The 20,897-nt window shown below is 35.9% G+C and overlaps 3 protein-coding genes across 5 annotated transcripts; 2 read left to right on the top strand and 1 right to left on the bottom strand.

Moving 5' to 3' along the window:
• Positions 1-4,435: 4,435 nt before the first annotated feature.
• Positions 4,436-9,031, top strand: glyctk (glycerate kinase). Of its 3 annotated transcripts, none has more exons than XM_079376959.1 (5): positions 4,436-4,529; positions 5,820-6,230; positions 6,736-6,887; positions 7,412-7,587; positions 7,708-9,031. In XM_079376959.1, the coding sequence occupies exons 2-5, from the start codon at positions 5,866-5,868 to the stop codon at positions 8,596-8,598; spliced, it is 1,584 nt and encodes a 527-aa protein (XP_079233085.1). In that variant the 5' UTR covers positions 4,436-4,529; positions 5,820-5,865; the 3' UTR covers positions 8,599-9,031. The 3 variants fall into 3 exon arrangements, with proteins under 3 accessions (XP_079233085.1, XP_079233086.1, XP_079233084.1); XM_079376960.1 differs by having other exon boundaries at positions 4,507-4,702; positions 7,708-9,025; XM_079376958.1 differs by lacking the exon at positions 4,436-4,529 and having other exon boundaries at positions 5,753-6,230; positions 7,708-9,025.
• tcta (T cell leukemia translocation altered) lies at positions 8,668-10,807 on the bottom strand. Its single transcript, XM_079376961.1, has 3 exons — positions 10,303-10,807; positions 10,132-10,186; positions 8,668-9,441 (listed from the first exon to the last, which is right to left on the bottom strand). Exons 1-3 carry the CDS (start codon positions 10,511-10,513, stop codon positions 9,399-9,401), a joined length of 309 nt encoding a protein of 102 aa, XP_079233087.1. The 5' UTR covers positions 10,514-10,807; the 3' UTR covers positions 8,668-9,398.
• A 2,458-nt stretch (positions 10,808-13,265) lies between these two features.
• On the top strand, positions 13,266-15,789 carry LOC306845285 (tumor necrosis factor receptor superfamily member 11B; the record flags this gene model as incomplete). The annotated part of the gene is made up of 7 exons (XM_079377985.1): positions 13,266-13,347; positions 13,448-13,552; positions 13,781-13,912; positions 14,000-14,069; positions 15,221-15,402; positions 15,489-15,596; positions 15,711-15,789. 7 exons carry the CDS (start codon positions 13,266-13,268, stop codon positions 15,770-15,772), a joined length of 741 nt encoding a protein of 246 aa, XP_079234111.1. The 3' UTR covers positions 15,773-15,789.
• Positions 15,790-20,897: the final 5,108 nt, after the last annotated feature.

Here is a 20,897-nt window from a genome sequence, read left to right as displayed (position 1 = left end):
TTGATTTACATTCACTTGATCCTGTCACAATATATTCACACTAACATAATTTACATTATTTGTATAGATTATAGATGTGCACTCTGGGGATACTTCGAAAGTGAAGGGGATGCTCTTAAATATCATTATCGTCTGAGTTATTTCAGTTTCTGTTTGCCTAGACATGATTTAGATCCTATTTAATCATTAAGAGACAGTAAAACTGTCAAAGAGGAGACAGTCTCTGAATACAGGGGTGAATGTGAGGGTTTCAGACCCTGAGAGTCACACTAAGGTTAACTGGCTTGGTCAAAGGTCATGAGAAGCTCACTTTCATTTTCTCCTAAGGCTGGAATCACTGAAACAGATTGAGAGATTTATGTCTTTTCAAGCATCTTTTACAGCAACGACTGACTCACTGTCTTAAGATTCATTCTGAGAATAAATAGCATTTTAGCATCAACTTTTCTTTCTTTGTTTACCTCGAAACTGGCTGCAAATTTTGAAGTAACAGCCACCCTTGAACAAATTAAGCAAATAAATTAAATTAATCATTTAACACTTTGCTTCTGAAGGTCCATAAATGGGCAACACTCTTCCTGCACACAAAGGCGTAGTAATCTCATATATCTTTGTTTCTGTCTGCCGAGTAATGGAATTGTCCATTCTTAGAAGATAACAAGGTTTTATTTTTTTACCAAAGTGAACAGGAAACAGGATGTGGTTGATGCTCAGAAGAAATAATACGCTGTTGTCATGATTGTCAAACTCATGCATGCTAAAACCACATTTCCTGCAATTACAGTAAAAATACAGCAGATAACTGAAATACCTTTGCATTGTTTAAAAGGAAAGTACATTAATCGATTGTCTATGCAGGTTTCCTGAACTTGACAAGTCATAAAAAAAGCAAAGAGCTTACTCGATTTAAGACATGGCTATGTTAAATATATATATATATATATATGAGTACAGTACAGTTTATTTTTTAAACAAGAAATTAATACTTTTACTCAGCAAAGATGCATTAAATCAAAACCAAAACTGACAAGAGGACATTTATAATATTACAAAGATTTCAATGTTGTTCTTTTGACAATTCTAGCCATTGAAAAAGTGGATGAGGATTTCCACAAACATTTGAAGCAGCACAGCTGTTTTTAATATTGATAATAATAAGAAATGTTTTTGGGGCACCAAATCAGCATATTAAAATGATTTCTGAAGGATCGTGTGTAGACCAAGAGTACCAGAGCAGAGTAATGGCTGCTGAAAAAAAAGAGGAATAAATTACTTTTTAAAATATATTAAAATATATAAATACATTTCACAATTTTAGTGTTTTTATTTATTATCAAATAAATGCAGTCTTGGTGAGCATAAGAAACTTTTTAAAAACAAAACAAAAAAATCTTATCAATCTCAGGCTTGTATTGGATTTAATTTATGCTTTATAATAATAATAATAATAATAATAAGCAATCCAGTCCAAAATTATGTAAAGACTATGTAAATATTTGGTTTTTAAGCGAGCTATTTATTTATTTATTATTTATTAATTATGTATTATTTATTTACTTGTTCACTACCATAACAGAAATCATAAGCCAGTGCCTGTAATGCTTAAAGTATTTATTTGGATGCACTGAATTGCCAAACCTAGTCCAGGCTGAAGGAAAATTAGCAAATTGGAATTCCTTTTGTCTGCAATAGTTGATTTATAAGTAAAAGCAACAGGCACTTAGGAAACATCTGAATGTTCTGAATTGTCCTAATTGCTTCAGAAGAAATGTTGTCATGTGAAGAGTCACATAGTGCCCATGCAGTTGCCTAGCAGCAGAGCACTGGAAGCTGCCCCATGGAGAACACTCCGATTTACCTGCATGCTGCTGCCCAGTGTATTCATTATATTTCCTCCAGAAACCATAACTATAAGGTTTTTCTGATTGAGCTAAAATTTCAATTAAATCACCAGTGTGTTTGTTTTTGTTCCTTCTTCCTTCAGCTTTTCCCATTTCCAAATTATCCACATATTTCTCTTTTGTCTCTGTCCATCTGTCTCTTTCATTACAAGACACATGGATTCTTCTATTGAGTCGGTTTATTATGAAAACTCTAAGCTGTCACTCCCCATGTTTCAGAGGCTGAAAACCTGAGGTCTTTTGAGGGACTTGAGGAGAGTCACTGTAGGTGGGCTTTCTGAGATGCTGCAATAATTGGCAAAGGCATAGTCACAATAATAATCAGCCTTTTAAGGTAATGAAGAGAGACAGGAAGTCTGTGAAATCCCTTTTGTTTTTGAGGCCCTGTAAAAGCAGTTAACTGACAGGGAACAGCATGACATGGTTTGTGGGTTTCATTTCGTGGCAATGAGTTCATGTATAATACGTTGGAAAAAAAAAAGGTGAACCCTCAAATTTTTTGAATCATGTGGATTTTTTTTTTTTTAAAGTAGCAGTGTGGTCTAAAACTACTTATTTATTTGTTTGTTTGTGCAGGGATGTCTTAATTTGGTTGCTCAAAATTATAGCCTTTTCCCCTTCCATGGAACACAAAATAAGCTATAATCAAATGATATTTAAAATGTAAAAAGTTCAGTTGCATATTTTTTTTTTTTTTTTGTTTATTGAAAACTTAAGGTTTATTTGTTTAACCTCATCATGGTAAAATCTCTACATGTCCTATAAACCTCAGTGCATGCATAATAATTGTGATTATTTGACTATATGGACTGTCATTCAAGTGAACGTATTCCACGATCAGAGCCCCCCGTACAAAGCATCAAAGAACTTTGCTTCATGCATATTCTGCATAATATATGAATGTAGATCACAGCCAGAAGCTTCAGGATATTTAAAGCACAAAGGCAATAAGATGGCCACTCACGAGCCAAATACGGTTATGAGAAAGAGTGATTTCTCTTTGTTTTTGCTCTAATGGAATAACAAGAGCGATGGTGCAATCGGGGAAAAACCTTGACGATGAATGTGCAACGGAATATGATAAAGTATTCGAGCCTGCTAATTCTGTTTCTATCTTCTCTATTTACCATTATTCCCCATATTGGCTTTAATGAAAAAGTGAGAAGATCTAATTGCACACAGTAAAGTGATTCATCTTAGTCACTTACTGAAAGTGAGAGTTCAGCCACCTCAGAGAGTTAAGCTTGTCCCCTGTACTGATGCCAGATACCCTCTGGTCATGCAAATGATGTTCCTTATTGCTGAGTATTCATAAATCGCAGCCTCTCTTAGTATACGCTGAAAGTCACCTGCCAGCTCTTTGCTGTCATATCTGTACGGTTGTCTTTCCAGTCCATCATCCTTTCATTGCATTCCTCTCAGGCCTCAGGTGAATAAGTGATCACTGATGGAAAATGTCCAATGGCTTGATACCCTACACACAGTAGCCAAAAATGAGCCCTTTATAAAATAGCGGAGCATATGATTGCCATGAGGACGGGAGAGACGAAAGGGATGCGAGGGGAGTCTACGCATAGAGAATGATGGAGGGTCACTGGTGCTGCAGAATGAAAATATCAGCCAACAGAGTGACCTCTTCCCATCTGCTATCTGCAGCCACCTGAGAATTAAGTAGCCTTCTGTACATCAATTATCCATGACAACACAAAAAACTGCTGCAATAGATAGTACAACAAACAAACATGACAGAATTGCAACACAAAAAAAAAAAAAAAACAGCACCGTCAACTAGCTTTGTGTCTGTGAGGCTTTGAATGTGTCCATCAAATTTCAGTTGGAGATTTTAAAAAGTATGCTAGTGAATTTTATAAAAAGTGACAAAAAGTGAATATAAAGTGATCTTGTAGGCCTACTGTACTCATGGGTGTGAGTAACAGATGGAGCTGGGAGACACTGAAAACAGGACGAATGATGTCATACACAGTGTGAAGCTGTCCCCTCCACTGTTTTGGTGACACAGAAATAGCCTTACTGTGAAATACGACTAAATTTGTACATACTTTGGTGTGCAATTTCATGTTATGAATGTTACAAATATATGTTGTCATGGTTTTAGTCTAAATTAGCTGATTTATTGAACACTGACACCTTCTGAAGAAAATACGTTACTGCTTGATTAGAACCATCTTTTTACACAATGCATATTACATAGTGTTGAAGTACAGTGGCATGTATGCTGCGTTTCATTCAACTCGAATTTCCATCTTTCTGTTATCATAGCATAATAGATGGCCACTTGTCGCAGGCGCACTGTTAATGGTAAACATAGAAGATGTGCACTTGTAAACAACTCATTTATTTGTTATCGTGTTTGTTCGTGGATGAATCTTTTAAGCGAACGAATCATTCTTACCTCTACTGACTCGTTTTCCTGCCTTGACTGTAGCTCCAGCCAATAGCATTCGAGTGTGGGCTGTGACGGAGCCTTTCATTGGCTAGTCTTACCGAACGAACGAGTGTTTTAAATGATTCGTTCATTTAAAAGATTCATTCAAAACACCTATGTAGAGTGGACTGACATTTCGTTCGTGAACTATGGCCTGTTGATCGAGAGGGGGTCTTTCACATGTGAGTCAATCTTGTTCACAACAAGCAGAGAAAGGGGGCGTTAGAATTGTGAATGTGTAAACCAGACATGACATTATAAACAAATTAAAATGACGCTAAGAAGTTATTTAGACTTTTATGTTGTTTTCTATGGTTTAAGTGACCAGAAGTTGGAGTAATGAGGAAAAACCGAGGTAAAAATAATCCGTTTATGCCATTTGTGAGGAAAACGTGTGTTTTCAATGCAGTCTCTAAGGGTGGTGCATCCATAGACATGTAAACACTGACCGACACCATTACTGGACTTTAATTTAAGTGTCACAAGGCTATTGTAATACCGCCTCCAACTGTTTTGGGATTAACTCTTGTTTAATGCACAAACATCTTGTAAATTAACTGGCTAGCACGAAAACTTCTCTCAGGCCTATGGTCAACAATTAGTCAATCATTACTCACTCAGTAACGTTACACAGATTCTAGTGTAATGCAGTTCTCAAAAGGTTTTGTCAGCTCTTAAATGAGCTTCAGAACTGCTAGGAACAGTGCAGGTAAGTTCTCATGAACTCCGTGTGTAAAGGATGGTGTTTGAAAAGGGCACCGTTGTTATGAGAGAAAATGTGTATTATGTATTCATTTTCTCACTTGTTGAGTACAATTGGTCATTTAGTTGTGGCTCTTGTCTTGTTTTTTTTTTAACTTACATTAAGCATTAGTATGCAGCCCTAAAGATAGCATTATTTCTGATTATAATTTTCAATTAATATGATATTATAAATGAAATGCCATATAATATCACAATACAAAAAAAAACACACATACACATTTTATAATATAATAGGTGACATTTATATCATATATTACTGTCCCACAGTCTCAGCATAGGAAATTATCAGAAGTTGTTTGCCTCGGTCCCAAAATGTACCAATATTTTGAGTAAATATTGAAAACATTTAATATTTTCGAGTCACCAAATCCACGGCAATGTGGTAATAGTGGGAGTAACGTATTTCTGTAACCTCTAATGTTACCTTGTTGGATTGGTTGACCCTGCTGTATATCTACATCTGTTCACATGATTAGACCAAAATGATTTTAAAGGTACGAAACAAAGGAGATTAGACATCACAAGAGTGAATTTGGGTAACATTAAAGCTGTAATCTGCATGCTGTTTTGTCAGTGTTATACCGATGCAAGGAACACTTAAATACTTTTATTTTTTTCTTATAATTCAAACATAAAAACGTTTGTTGGCCAATGATATTTTTCAATGATATTCAGAGATCTGTTTTTATATCTTTTTCTCCCCTCAGGTATTAAGTGGCTCTCTTCATCTGATGTGGATAGTTTAATTGGTTTATGGCTCAGATTCGTGCTTTCTCACGTTCTCTTCACCTGCAGCACTCACTGCGGGTGAGCTTAACATCATTGTGCTCTCGCAGTATGTCGTCATTAGACACACGAGCCCGGGCTGTGTTTTCTGCAGCGGTTGAAGGTGTGCAGCCAGACATAGTGGTCCGCAGGAGTCTGGAGAGACATGGAGACAAACTACTTGTGGGTGGACAGAGTTTCACACTTACCAATAACCTTTATCTGGTGGGCTTTGGAAAGGCTGTGCTGGGGATGGCAGCAGAAGCAGAGAGGATTATAGGAGACCATCTAATTAAAGGGGTGGTCAGTGTGCCTCATGGTATCCAGAAAACACTACGCAATCATGGAAAAGAGTAAGAATTTTAGTGCTTTTTTAATTACATATTTTAATGTACCTCTGGTTAGTGAGCAGTTTATACAGCAATATCCCAGAAACTGGGATTTTCATTAGTTGATCACTAGTTGACTAGATGGTCAGTGGTTTCCCAAAAAAACTTAATAATAAATGTGAAACATTCACATTACTGTAATGTGACAAGAAATTTATTTATTATTAATGATTTATTATTTAAATTGTACATTTTTAAGTATTTGGTGTACCTACTTTATGCTGATTTAAATAATAAATCTAGAATAGCTACATCATTATTTTTAATAAGAATTAGGGGTGGAATTCCTTAATTGTCAGAAATTATCACAATGCAAGAAAAATTCACTGATCCTACAAATAGGTTTCATGCTAAATATAGTCATGTAGCCCTGACGTCCAAGTATTTAGCAAGGTTTTTCATTTTGTATTCAGTTGCACACAGTACAGTCTGGGTGTTACTTAAAAACTGTTTGTATATGTCCGGACAGGAAGATGCTGCTTGAGAATAACAGCAGAATTACAGTGATGGAAGGAGCAAAGAACAATTTACCAGATGCAGATGCCCAGAAGTCAGCAGAGTGTATTGGAGAACTGGCCAGTGGTCTGACTGAGAAAGATCTGCTGCTCGTGCTCATCTCTGGTACTATAGCTTATTTTCTTCATATAGAATAGTTTTGCTCTACGATTCAAAAGTTTGGAACGTTTTAATGTTTTTAGAAAATGGTAGCTCACCAATGCTACATTTATTTGATCAATAACTGTAATTTTAGGAAATATTATTGCAATTTAAAATAACTGTTTAGTATTTTATATATTTTAAAATGTATTTCCTAAGATGGCAAAGCTTAATTTTCAGCAGCCATTACTCCAGTCTTCAGTATCATTAAAATCACTGTAATTTGGTGCTCCAGAAAAATTATTAATGTTAAAAACTGCTTTATATTTTTGTGGAAACCATGATACATTTTTTTTTTTAGGACTCTTAGAGAGCAACATTTATTTGAAATAAAATCTTTTGTAACATCATATGTCTTTGGTGTCACTTTTGATCAATTTAACCCATGTTTGCTGAATAAAATATTACTTAAAAAAAAAAAAGTGTAGTGCATATTCTCTGAAAGATCTTGAAATGATCATTATTACTTTTCATGCATCTACGTACAGGTGGTGGTTCTGCTCTTTTACCTGCTCCAGCCCCACCCATGTCCTTGCAGGAGAAACAGGATGTGACACGAAAACTCGCAGCAGCAGGGGCCACAATTCAGGAGTTAAATACAGTAAGACGAGCCCTGTCATTGTTGAAGGGTGGAGGCCTTGCCCAATGTGCCAACCCAGCCCAGGTAACACTATTACATAACAAAACAACAACAACAAAAAAGACACACAAAACTGTTTTTTAAACAATACCTGATGGTGTTACTTGAACATAATATTTACTCTGACATCACATTCTCTTTAAGGTAGTGGCATTGATTCTGTCAGATGTTATTGGAGATCCTGTGGATTTAATAGCCAGCGGTCCAACAGTCAGGAGTGACTCCAAGCCAGAGGAGGTCTGGGAGATCTTGAATCGTTATAAGATCTCTGGCTCTATTCCTCCCTCTTTGAAAGAGGTGCTTAAACCCCATTATGGGTTACAGGTGCAAGAACAGCCAGAAGTCGTCAAAGACCATGTTTTAAACATTGTAATTGGCTCAAACACAATTGCTCTTGAATGTGCAAGCCGTAAAGCTGTTAAATTAGGACTTCGACCCGTCATTCTGTCTCCAGGAGTATGCGGTGACGTTTGCTCTGTTTCACGACTATACGGGCTGCTCTCGCGTTTTGCATGCTCCCCAGAAAAGGAACCTCCTTCAGAACTCGCTGCAGAGATCCTTCAGCTTGGACCAGAGGTTGGGGTAGAAAGCTGGGACTTGTGTCGCACCATGAATGTGCTCGTAGAGGAAAGGAAAGAAGGCTGGGGTACGACCTGTCTTCTGGCTGGAGGGGAACCCACTGTGCAACTGACAGGAAAGGGCAGGGGAGGGAGGAACCAGGAGTTGGCTCTGCGGGTGGGGCTTGAGCTGAGTAGTGATGAAGTAAAGAGTGGTGCAGTGTTCCTCAGTGGAGGAACCGATGGACAGGATGGCCCCACTGAGGCAGCTGGTGCTGTCACTGACGGGGAACTGATGGAAGAGGCCACGTCTCAAGGTCTGGATGTTGATGGCTTTCTCACCAATAATGATTCGTTCACATTTTTTTCACAGCTCTCTGAAGGACGACGGTTACTCATGCCTGGACTGACAGGGACCAATGTGATGGATGTGCATGTTATGCTGCTGCCACCATCAGCCCAAAGAGACTTCCAATAATTTGACTCCAGGTTATTTTGTGTTTGGAAGCAACACAATTATGGAGGAATAAATGATTTTTTTTTTTTTCTCTAAGCCAGTTCACTTTTTAAGATTCTTTTATATCATCACTTATTGTAACCACTAATCTTTTTTCTTCTTGTCATGGATGACTCCTGCTTGGTCCTGAACCAAAGTAAGGTGCGTATTGTTGTACACTGACTGAAATAAAATTTACTTATGAAATAAATAACAGAAAAATAATACACATCAGATACAAAGTATATTTATTATTTGCACTGCAAAAAGACAGCAGTGACCTCTTGGACAACTGTAAGCGACAATTTTTTTTTTTTTTTATCTCTGTACAGTTAAGTCTATTTTCTTACGTCACTAAAATTAAATGTTTGATTTAAAATTAAATGTTTGATCATACAGATCAGATGACTATGTGAACATTTGGGACCATCATTTTGAGTAGTATTCTTGTCAGTTTTTGGTCAAATGATACTGTGTGAATGGTTCAAGTGTTGCTATCTACTAGCTTCCAGAATTCAATCCAAACAAACTAAAGCATTCAAAAAATTCAGAGCTGCTATGTATCACAGCAAGCTCTCTCTCCAGTGCACAGCACCATTCTGTCAGGGATTGTAGGGCATATATTCATGTGTTTGGGCCTTGAGTTTTGCACCACAGTCCATCACAGACATCTTCACAAGTAAAACCTATACAGTTGCACAAGATTATTTAGTCTTCTTGAAGGAATGTAATTGCCTTTGTCCATCTTATATGTCTGTGCCCTTAGTCCAGTTGCAGGTACCTCACTCACGGTGGGTTTTCATGGCATCACCAGCTGCACTTTCCCTAGAAAAGATGGAAAATATTAGACTTGACAATGGAACAGTAGTGTTTACAGGGCTTTGCATAAATCATGTGTTTAGAATTTCATACTACTTTTTTTAAATAAGGTTTTATTAATATTGTTTTTATTACAATTGAATTAAATATTTTTTTGTGCCTATCCTCAGTCTATACACTTCAAAGTTTAAGTTAAAAATGGGTAGCATGTGTTGTGAGGCACAAGAGAAGCTGTCAGATATAGTACCATAGTCTGAGATATGCTAAAAATTTAAGTAGGCCTACTTGTCAGTGAAATAACTCATTAGAGTGTGCCACCAACATATGATGTGGTATAATGACAGGCTTCATTAAGCTCCTAACTCTAAAACCATGCAAATATAGTGTTGGAATCATATACTGATAAGTAGCATTTATATTTCAGGACACTGGCTCATTACAAAATGCACAAGAGACGCTTCAGCCAATCAGTGAGTTGTTCACTCGAGGAATTCGTCAGTGAATGATTCAGAAACATCCCACTCCTTAAATCTTTTTTTCAATAGCCAAATTCCCCGAACTCGTCCACGCACGCATTGTGTGGCTTTATTCATATAATTTGGAAATCAGTAAGCAACGATAAATTACACTGCAAGGCTTTTATTCATTTGTCACGTGACTGACTCACAATGAACACTAGAAAGGCAGGTTACTTACCATCCGCTCATGTGAGGCGCAGTGTCAGGAGTCCCGCCATTCTGTCCTCCAGTTCCTGAAGAATTATCACACGCATATTTAATCAAAATACTTACAGGTATATACAGTCACACAACTGTAGTTTGATATGAATTCTTATTGATTAGGTGGAGCACCTTTGCAAACACTCACCCTGTCTGTAGTACATGTCGTTGACCGTGTTCCCGTACACTTTCCAGGCAAAGTGGATGGCTACGAGACTGATGATGAGCCAGCTGAACAGTATCTTAAACACTGCAACTCTCATGTCGTTGGCCAACCAGTCGTCCACAAATTCGGACAGAAAGGACACCAGACTGTCAACCATACGAGACAAGAATTCAAAATCCCACGATTCCTCCATGCTGTGCTTCTTTCTTTCTATCTTACATTCTAGTGTTTGGTTTTAAACTAGATAGCCAGTGCTTTCAGAAATATATGTAATTGAGCACCCATCTTTAAAAGTAAACAAAGCTGAGGCGCTGTCTTCTTCGCAGAGCGATGTGATCAACTGGAGGTTTGAAAACAATCGCGGCGTCCTCATCGCCATCTGTCGGCCTGGGGGAGTGTGACCGCCATCAAACAGCATGGTTGTTTCTTCAGCTTCAGGTCTTTTTATTCACATCTTATTCTTGTGAAAACAAACAAATTTCAGATTGAAAACGTCACATGTGTCATATGCATTTTAAATATAGTTGGATAGTTGTTTTATATTTGTCTCAGACTTTCGACTACTAATATCCATTAGGACAATGGGACGCTTTCCCGGACAGGGTTTAAATTAGGCTTAATCTAGATTAGTTAATCATAGTTTAATTTATGTCTTAGGTTTATATAAATAAAATCTTATTTATTTTGAAAAGAGAAGTATCTTGTGTTTTCTGCTCACAAGTTAATGTTTTAATCTGCCGATCTTGTGCTATTAAATAGTGTTTTCACTATATTTTGGATTTTAATATCCAGTGCAGAGTTTGTTATACGGCTCGTTCAGTGAATCGCCGTAACAGTGAGTCTGTTCAAACCCCTATAAAATCATTAATGATTCCCTTTGAGCTAAATTAAACTATTTCTTTAAATTACATATTAATATTAATATTACGTTTTTATTACGTTACACCTCTGAGGCTGGGACTCTAAAAAGTGTTCTGTGCCCATCAGTTCAGCCAAAGACAGAACAGTTAGCATGCTTTGCTCAAATTTTAACCATGGCTCATTTTTTCACAAGCTTGCAGAGAAAAAAATGACCAAGTTAGTCTTTTTCATGTTTTCTGGGTTGGTAGATGCACCAGAGACCCTATTATAACACTTAAACACTGAAAAAAAGTCATATTTTCATGATATGTCACCTTTAAGATCTTTTTATTTTTGTTAAAAAGCAAAGAACTGATAAGCAGAAAGGTAAAAAAGAAATTGAGCAGAAGTAGGTTAACTGAGAGAACATACTCCATCACCTTGGTTTCATTTTCTATTTTTATCTTCAAAGCTGAGTAAACTGTCTAGTAAAGTTCACATTAGTGCAGCAGTCATTTTGTTGGGAAAACACCTAGTAGTCAAAATTTATCCACTATTCAAGTTTTTGTTTTCATTCATTCTTTCTTTCTTTCTTTCTTTCTTTCTTTCTTTCTTTCTTTCTTTCTTTCTTTTTTTTTTTGCTGTCATAATTCTCTACATAGTTATAAGGACTTTAAAAATCCTCTTTCTCATACAGAATCACAAACTTCTCTGTTTGACGACCGGAAGAAGCTTTGATAAAATCTGCACTATGTCATGGTAACTGGAAGCTCTGCACTCTTTTCTGCAAAGAGAAAGATGCCGTTCATTGCTGTTATCTTTCCTTTTACAGACTCATTTTCCAATCCCAGGAACACATTTCAATGATTTTGTTTTTGGTGTTGCTTTGCCCACTCCATTGTTTGCTTTTTCTTTAATTTCCGTGCTATTATCCCAATTCATTATTTCTCAACTGATGATAAAGAGTAAAACAGAATATGCTTATTCTCCGCACGTCTAACATACCCCCTTTTCCTGTAAACAGCAGACCAACTGCCCTAAATGTGTCAGACCTACCTGTTTTTAGTACTGCTACATAAGAGTTGACTTTTCCTTTATGCAAAACATGTGAGTCATTAGAATACATAGAGAGAGCGACTTAATGTGTCATTAAATTTGATTACTTCATCAAAATTAATCCAATTAATTCATACCAGACCTGATATTGTCAAGAAACAAATGTAAACTGTGTGGTGCTTTGATCTAAAATTTAGGAGAAAAAAAAGATGAAATGAAAGTGACAACAAACAGTTATCTTGAAAATGTTAGGAAAGAACTAAATTAATACCATCAGATAAGTCTCAGTTGTTACAATGAATTTGGCATGTTGGAATATTAAGTGGCTGTACAATAAGATAATTAAAATCAATAAATCATAATTTTCTTCCATGTTTCGCTCTGTCCATACTGTCGTGAGAACATTTACATTCAGAATCTAGAAAATTAAGTAATGTTGAAGTGAGAAAATATCCATTTTGATTATACTAATACAGCATACATTACAGAAATAAGCTATTTGAAGACAGCTTGAAGCCTGATAGTAATTCGATTTAATTTTCTTTTCATTTCCAGGAAAAAAAGTGATTTGAAAAAAAGAAGTGATACAAAATTATTTTGAGCCAGTTGTGCAAGAAACCGATAATTAAACCAGGAAGATTGGTAAAACGGCAATAAATTTATATGCAATGCTAATCCTTCAGATTTCTGTTTTAAATGTAGAGCATTTTTATTTTGAATTTCATATTGTAAACATTTGACATGCACCAATCAGATTCAGAGCAATCAAATTCAACAGATAAAGTTAAAGGCTTTTAATAAAATATATATTTTAATTTACCTTCATTTAAAAAAGTTTGACATTATCAACTAAAGGAAACGCATAACTGTACAATCCTACGTTTTTTCTTTCCACAGTTTAATGTGGGTGAAATGGAAAATTACAGTGGGGGAAGTTGCCTGTTTATACAAGGTTTGGTAAACTTCACCATGTCTAGAGGTTTCAGTAGCTGTTTCCTCTCATTTGAGGCTTACGTGCAGTTCCAGCTCTCTTCGACAGTGTTACTGTCATGATCTGCTACATGAAAATCCTCTCGACTCTTCTGTGTTCACTGTTGCTTCACCAAAATGCAAGCGCACTTTGTCCAAAAGGTATGTATGATTATGGTTAAATACCTGGATTTGGGATGCACTGTTGTGTCTAAAGTGATATTGGTCATGAAATCTCATTAAAGATATCTTTCAATTTCAGGTCAAATGCTTAATCACAATACAAAAGCGTGTGTGGCCTGTCCACAAAAACAATTCTCTGATAGTGACAGTGATTACTGTGATAACTGCAGCACATGTAGAAAAGGTAAGTGCCACTGTCTACCCCCCCCCCCCCCCTCCCGATTGATAGGGTTAGTAACTGAGAATGTTACTGTATAATGAAAGTAATGCTATAAGATACTGTATGCTGTGTACTGAGTTTAACTAACACTGGATGTGTGGAAGGCAAGATCTGAGATAAATACAATATTTCAATATTTCTATTTTCAACACATTGTTTTTTTTGTGTTTTGTTTTGTTTTTATCCCCTTAGGTAGTGAAGTCGTTGAAAAATGCACACCTACCTCAGATGCTGTATGCAAATGTAAAGACGGTTTTACACCTATTTATGAACAAAAACAAGAGATTTGCTTCTGTAAAAAAGGTTTTGGAATAAACCATAGAGGTACACATATTAAATCCTACCTTACTCATTCACATCAAATAACTATAAAGTGCATCTCATTTAACCTGGACTATGTCTCTCTTCTAGGAATATGCACCGAATGTTCCGAAGGCTTCTACACAGACAAAGATGACTCGAGTTGTAAAAAATGGAGAGAGTAAGTTTTTCTGAATATCAACCGCTATTGTCAAAGGGAGACAACCAGGAATGATGTCCTTGAGCCTAGAAAAGGGGACCCTGCTTAATGGTATAGCCGACTCATTGAGGGGGGAGCATAAATATTTCCCAGTTAAAAAAAAAAATGTTGAATGAATTTCAGTGGGGGTGACCCTAATGCATATTAATCATCTCAGCGTAATGTAATCAGCGCCCAGTATTGCGCAAGCTACTTGGAAAATGTAGTGAGCTAAGCTAACAGTTACCCTTCTTTAAATGAAGCTTCACTACACTAAAGCTACAGCCCTGGGAAATGTAGCAAGCTAAGCTACAGCAACATGGCAAAAGTAGTTTACTACATCCAAGCTATTTAAAAAAAAAAAAAAAAAAATGATATTGAACCAACATCATACCAAGTCAATGCTCTCTCAGTGGTCAATAAAACTGTCAGTCAAGCAGATAGATAGGCATGTTCAGTTTCTTTATTCAGCAACTGTTACAAACCAATTTGGCAACATAATCAGTTTCAAATACAGGGCCGGATTTACCTCAAATTGTGACATTGGCAAAATAATTTTTTGCTGTCGGCTGGAAACCTCTTATTGGTAGTTGGTATTGTGGCTTTATTGTATACACATAGATTTATATAAATGGTAACACTTTACAATAAGGTTCAGTAGTTAACATTAGTTAACTAGTGTTGTTAACATGAACTAAAAATGAACAATACTTCTGCAGCATTTATCTTAATGTTACTCTCAACATTTACTAATGCATTATTAAAATCAAAAGTTGTTTGTTAACATATGTTAATGCACTGTGACACGAACTACCAATGAACGACTGTATTTTCATTAACATTAACAAAGATGAATAAATACTGTAATAAATGTATTTTATACATTGTATGCTTATGTTAGATAATACATTACCTAATATTAATGAAATCCTATTGTATAGTGTTACCATATGTATAGGCCTACAGATAGGCTACGTTTATTATCGTTATATGTGTCATTACAACACTGTCAGCACCCTCTTGTGCAAGTCTGATGATTCCGCACTAAGACTTAAAAGGGGTAGTTCAGTCAAAAAACAACAACCTTTTTGACTGTTTCATGAAGAGAACTGCATTAATTTTTTACTCTTTAGGTGTAAAAGTGGGATTTTGACCCAAGGCACCAGCTCTTCTGATGCTGTCTGCAAAAATACCTCGGAAGAGGTGGCAGAACCTCCCAAAGCCCATACTACCCCATTTCAGACGAACACAATCTCTACATCCACTTCAAGAACTACAGTCTCCTCTTCAAAAAAAGACAGCTTCAATAGCTTGTGTAATCTTCCTTTATTGCTTCCAGGTTTAGTAATCAGTTACAATTTGTATCTTTATTGCTAAGATTTAATTCATATTTCATTCTAGGGCTGGTTATGGTATGCCCTGGTATTCTTCTGCTGGCTGGACTCCTGTACCACAAGTGTAATATCACCCACCGTATTCATAACCACAAGAAAGTGGATTTTCGAAAAGGTGGAGTACCCCTAGTTTACCATACGACCACGTGTGTGTGTGTCTGTGCGTGTCTGTCTGTGTGTGTCTGTGTGGCTACTCTCTATTCATCCTTCTTACATTTATTTTCTCTAGAAAGTGTATGCAGCAAGCCTGTCGAAGAATCTGGGGAAAAGTGCCTGTCTTTGCTTGTCTAACACCGCTGTTAATGGCCTCACTGTTTTTATATATATATATATATATATAAAGGCATGAAAGCCCCCCCCTATATATATATATATATATATATATATATATATATATATATATAGGGGGGGCTTTCATGCCTTTTTTATTAGATAGGATAGTTGAGAGCAGACAGGAAAGTATTGGGTGGAGAGAGAGGGGCAGGATCGGCAAAGGACCTAGAGATGGGAATCGTTTTTGTGGAATATTTTGTATACATGTAATATTAGTTGTTGTATAACTAGTTAAATTGCTGTTTAACATAATTACATTTCCACTTAGTAACAACATGGGGATAGTTCACCCAAAAATGAAAATCATGTCATCATTTACTCACCTTCATATTGTTCCAAACCTGTATGATTTTTCTTTCTTCTGTTGAACACAAAAGAAGATATTTTGAAGAACTTTGGTACTATGGAAGTCAGTGGCTACCATCAACTTTTTGGGTAGCAACCTTCTTCAAAATATCTTCTTTTGTGTTCAACAGAAGAAAGAAACTCATACAGGTATCGGGAAGCAGGCACAATGGGCACTTGTCCCTGCTTCCCAAATTAGGATAAGTCTATGGTGACAATGGGGGATGTCATGATGAATTTTTTCATTGTACTGTAAACGTATTATGTCTTGTATGTTCAATGTATTTTTTATATTTTGTATTCTATGTGGAACTTTTATTGCGGCTTTCTTGGCCAGGGCTCCTTCGCAAAAGAGACTTGTTCTCAAAGGATTTCCCTGGTTAAATAAGGGTTAAATAAAACAGGTCTGGAACAACTCGAGGGTGGGAAAATGACAATTTAATTTTTTGGGTGAACTATCTCTTAAAGAACAAAAATAGTCAATGTTTAATTATAATTGTCTTAAATTGTAGAATAATTTGTTTTATAATTAATATTATTATTAATATTTTTAATGTGCTTCAGTGGATGTTTAAGAATGATGTAAATACAGTTAAAAGTAGCTTACATTAGGGGTTGTTTAAGACCCCGTTTACACCTGTTTTGGGCAACCTTTTTGAAACATTTGGGGTCCAAAACAAACAGATTCATCCACATGTGAAGGTGTTCAAAGTCACATTTAAACACATCGCACTTGTAGTGTAAATGCTCAGCCATTTGAATTCAGATGGCCAATTTAATATAAACTGTGAATTGATTTCAGTTCATTACTTTGAGATAGATCTACTTTTGAAATCTGCTGATTAGTGAATTTGAACTTCAGATCGCCTGAACTTCAGTCGACAGCTGTAGGTAGATCGATGGTTGCTGTAACCTTATTAGAGTCATTTCCATGTCGCCACAGTTTACCACAGACATGCCTTGTAGTGACTCATGCATTCCTGAGACAAATATGACAAATTATCTGAGTTTCCCATATTTAGGTGGGCTATGGACAATGTCTGAGAATGTTTCCTTTTAGTTTTTTTGTTTGTGTGTGTGTAATAGCTTAATTATAAAGATTTAATGGTGTTTCTGTGAAATGGAAATAAATGGGTTGCATAAACCAGTGAGATTTTTGTAGTCAGTAATATTTGTAATATTTTATGTTTGTTGTTATTCTGTGCAATGTGTCTTATTATTTGGTGTCTAATTTACAGCTTTAAATAAAGGACTTATCTAAAATATTGTTAATATTGTCTAGTATAAATATCAGGTTTTATATATATATATATATATATATATATATTATATTAGGTTGTTGTTATGTAATATTTTTCCCTAATTTAATTTTTTAAACTCTGTTGTTAATGCTCACTCAAAACTAAGACTAACATTTAAATCATGCTTTTTCATCATGTGGATCTTTGTATTTCATGTGCGCTTAGCAACGTCAGAGCTGGTATTGCCCCCTCCCACATTTGTTTCTTCCGATAGTCGACAACGTCCCCTGCCTGTGTCTAGAAACACAAAACACACTGAGGTTCTGGGGAGGTGACAGCTTTCGGTTGAATTTCTTCAAAATTTCCATCCACGCACAAGTACTTGCGTTCCAGCCCTTGAAGCTAAATGCCGTTGTGCACCTTCCTCTTATGAAGCCACAAGGCTGTTAACTGTTGAATTTAACCCTTATGCACTGTTCCGGGTCAATTTGACCTGATTTGAGTTGTTGGAAATATCAGTTAACTTATGTTTTTTTTCTTGAAGTTTTGTGACTTTTTCTCATTTAGGGTCATGAACATGCATGCAAAGTTTCAACATAATAACGTTTATTGGTTAGATTATTTTAGTTTTTTTTTTTTTTTTTTACTATCCTATGAAGCTAAAAAGGTGCTTTTCCCCTCTTATTTCAATGCAGAAAAATATTTTGTCAGCCACAGATGGTAAAAAAATCTTTTATTTTTTCAGTCAATCTGAAATGCTATTTAACCCATGTTGTTTTTCTTGAAAGTTTGTGACTTTCTCATTTAGGGTCATGAACATGCATACACAGTTTTAAGATGCTGATGGGTTGTGAAATGTACATGTAGAAATTTTTATATGTTCGAGATGTTAGGCAATGATGGACATATTCAGCCATTCAAAAGCAGCTGTACACAAAATAACAACAAATTCCTTTGTTGTATGTCAGAGCTCCTCAACTCTAGTCCTGAAGTACCTCCTAGTGCCAGCGTCTTGATGAGTTTAACAACTTTTTAATTTCATAGTTTGTGAAAACAAAACTGTTTAGCCTTCTAACTGTAAGTCCCACTTTTTGGGCATAGACATAAAAATGTCTTTTTCAGTTAAAATTGTTATAAATCTTGAATACTTTGGAGCACATAACTTAAGTTTGGTATCTTTTTAAAGGTGAAACATCACAGATTATTGTAGAAGAAAAAACAGTTATAGATGTAAAATTATTTTTAAAAAAGTTACAAGTTTAAATTTATGAAAATGAAATACCTCCAAATCTTCAAGAAATCAAAGCCAATAATTTTCAGCCAACTTTTAAGTAAGATTTTGTGGCTGCAGTACCAAACTTTTCTACTAGATGATATTCAGGGACTCTTGATTTCCATTTATTGTTTAAGTGTTCTGAACCATATATTTCCATAATTTTCTAAATATTTATGAAGTAGACATCCTATTCAGAAATAATGTGGGCAGATATTAACTTTAATATTTGATTTGAATTCAACTCTAAAACACAAAAACATAAGTATAGAATAAGTGTTTGATGTAAATGATATATAGTTTGTCAAGATTAGATTTAGACCAAGATAGTATTGTTAAAAAATGTGTAATCGCAAACACGATTACACACGTGTGGGGGAGGGGGCCGCTAAAAATAGTGGTTAATTTTTTTTTTTTAATCATTATAAATTTATAAAAGTTTTTATAAATCATAAATTGAGATATTCATTCTTTGTAATGTGTGAACAGTCTTGATATTAAAGTGCCCCTATTATGGGTTATGAAAGGTTCATATTTTGGTTTTGGGAGTCCCCAGCAACAGGTTGACATGCATGCAAGGTAAAAAACAAAAAACACTTTCTTTCCTTGGGTTCCATTCGAAAGGGGTCACCCTTGTGCCCTAATCCCTTCAAAGGGTTTTCCCTCCGGAGTGAGAGCTTCGAAGGTTTGAAGGGCGCAGGGGACCAAAAAACTATTTCTTGAAGTGCCCTTCTGTGTCATTATACAGAGGCAGCGTCATCATGCAAAGAATCAGCACAAAGGATCATGGGAGCCCGAAGTGTCCATCAGTTGTACCCTTCGAAATCCTTCATTCCGAAGGGCCCTTTGAAGTGGCTAATTTTGAGCACTTCGGTTTGGAACGACACTTCAATATGGCGGCCATGATCGTTTTCACTCCGAAGTGCTCTTCGGAGGGCAATATATCCCGTTTGGAACGCACCGATTGCCTTATAATATGCATTTATGTTTACCTTATTTGCTCAACGACTCTCCCAAATTATTCGCTCAATGATTCATTTTTCCAAACCCCTCCTTTGCGTGACGCTAATCTGCAGTGATTGGTCCGATGGTATAATTTTCATTTCATCATGCCTGTAATGCCTGATCATAATTTTTATGGAATTACATTGAATCCAATACGGGTCAATTTGACTCAGACAATACAGGAAGTCACCTGTTTTTGAACAGTACATGAGGGTTAAACCTTGCATCTGCTTATTTACTTTTGTGCTAAAGAAATCTAGAGTTTTTACTACTGCAAAACTGCAGGATTTTTATCATACGATATGTGATGTGGAGATCATTTCTACTTGTGTTTTCTATTTCATCCACTGCCCATACACTTTAAAAAGTGATGATGTCTCATTTTGCGTCAGAGTGTGACCACCCCTGAAAAGGTGAAACTTTTCTGTAGAGGATCTGAAAAGAGAAGTCATGTTTGTTAACCACAAAAATCCCTGACAGAACAGCTCAATGCACGAATTTCAAAAGAAAAAAAGTGGGTAGAAAGCATGTGAAATACTGTAGTTTATAGAAAGTCATCTTCCACATGAATTTCATAGAAGGATGTTTGTAGTAGCTAAATGATTTTCATATATTTTCATTTCCTCTCTTCTGTTTGATGTAGCAGCACCCTCTGCAGGGCCACATGGCTGCAGATGTAAAGAACAAGATAAAGCCTGAGCTGTTTGTTTTTATTTTTTTTTAATCTAAAATCGATTTTCTGCCCAGATAACTGGTGCTCTGCCATTCTTGCATGATCTCTAGAAAATTGTTGATGCAATCTCGTTGAATTAGTGGTCTGATAGCTCAGTAATCTTGGAACTTGTTCATTTCCTTACTTCATCTGTTGTTCATGACAAGGGAACCACATCCTTTGCCTTCTTGTCAAAGAGCCTCACTGTCACGAAGATCAGAGTTCCCCTCACGTTTTTCAGTTGATTTCTTGTAACAGAGAGTAGGTTGATGCATTAATTTGACTACAATTGAAAATTAGTTGAAATTATGCATTTAGAGAATCTTTATTGACGTGCACTGTCAAATTTAAACCTTGATTCTACAAGACAAACAAGACAAACAAGAACTTACAGACCCATTCTATGAAATGGACTTTGTCTTTTTGGAAAGGTTTTGCAACATGTTCAACGTTTGTTCAGAATGCATTTAAAATTTCAAACAAAATTAAAGAGTCTGCAATATGATG

Source organism: Barbus barbus (genome assembly GCF_936440315.1).
Source record: "Barbus barbus genome assembly, chromosome: 25".
NCBI classification, from domain to species: domain Eukaryota; kingdom Metazoa; phylum Chordata; class Actinopteri; order Cypriniformes; family Cyprinidae; genus Barbus; species Barbus barbus.
This window is presented reverse-complemented; position numbering and strand designations above follow the sequence as displayed.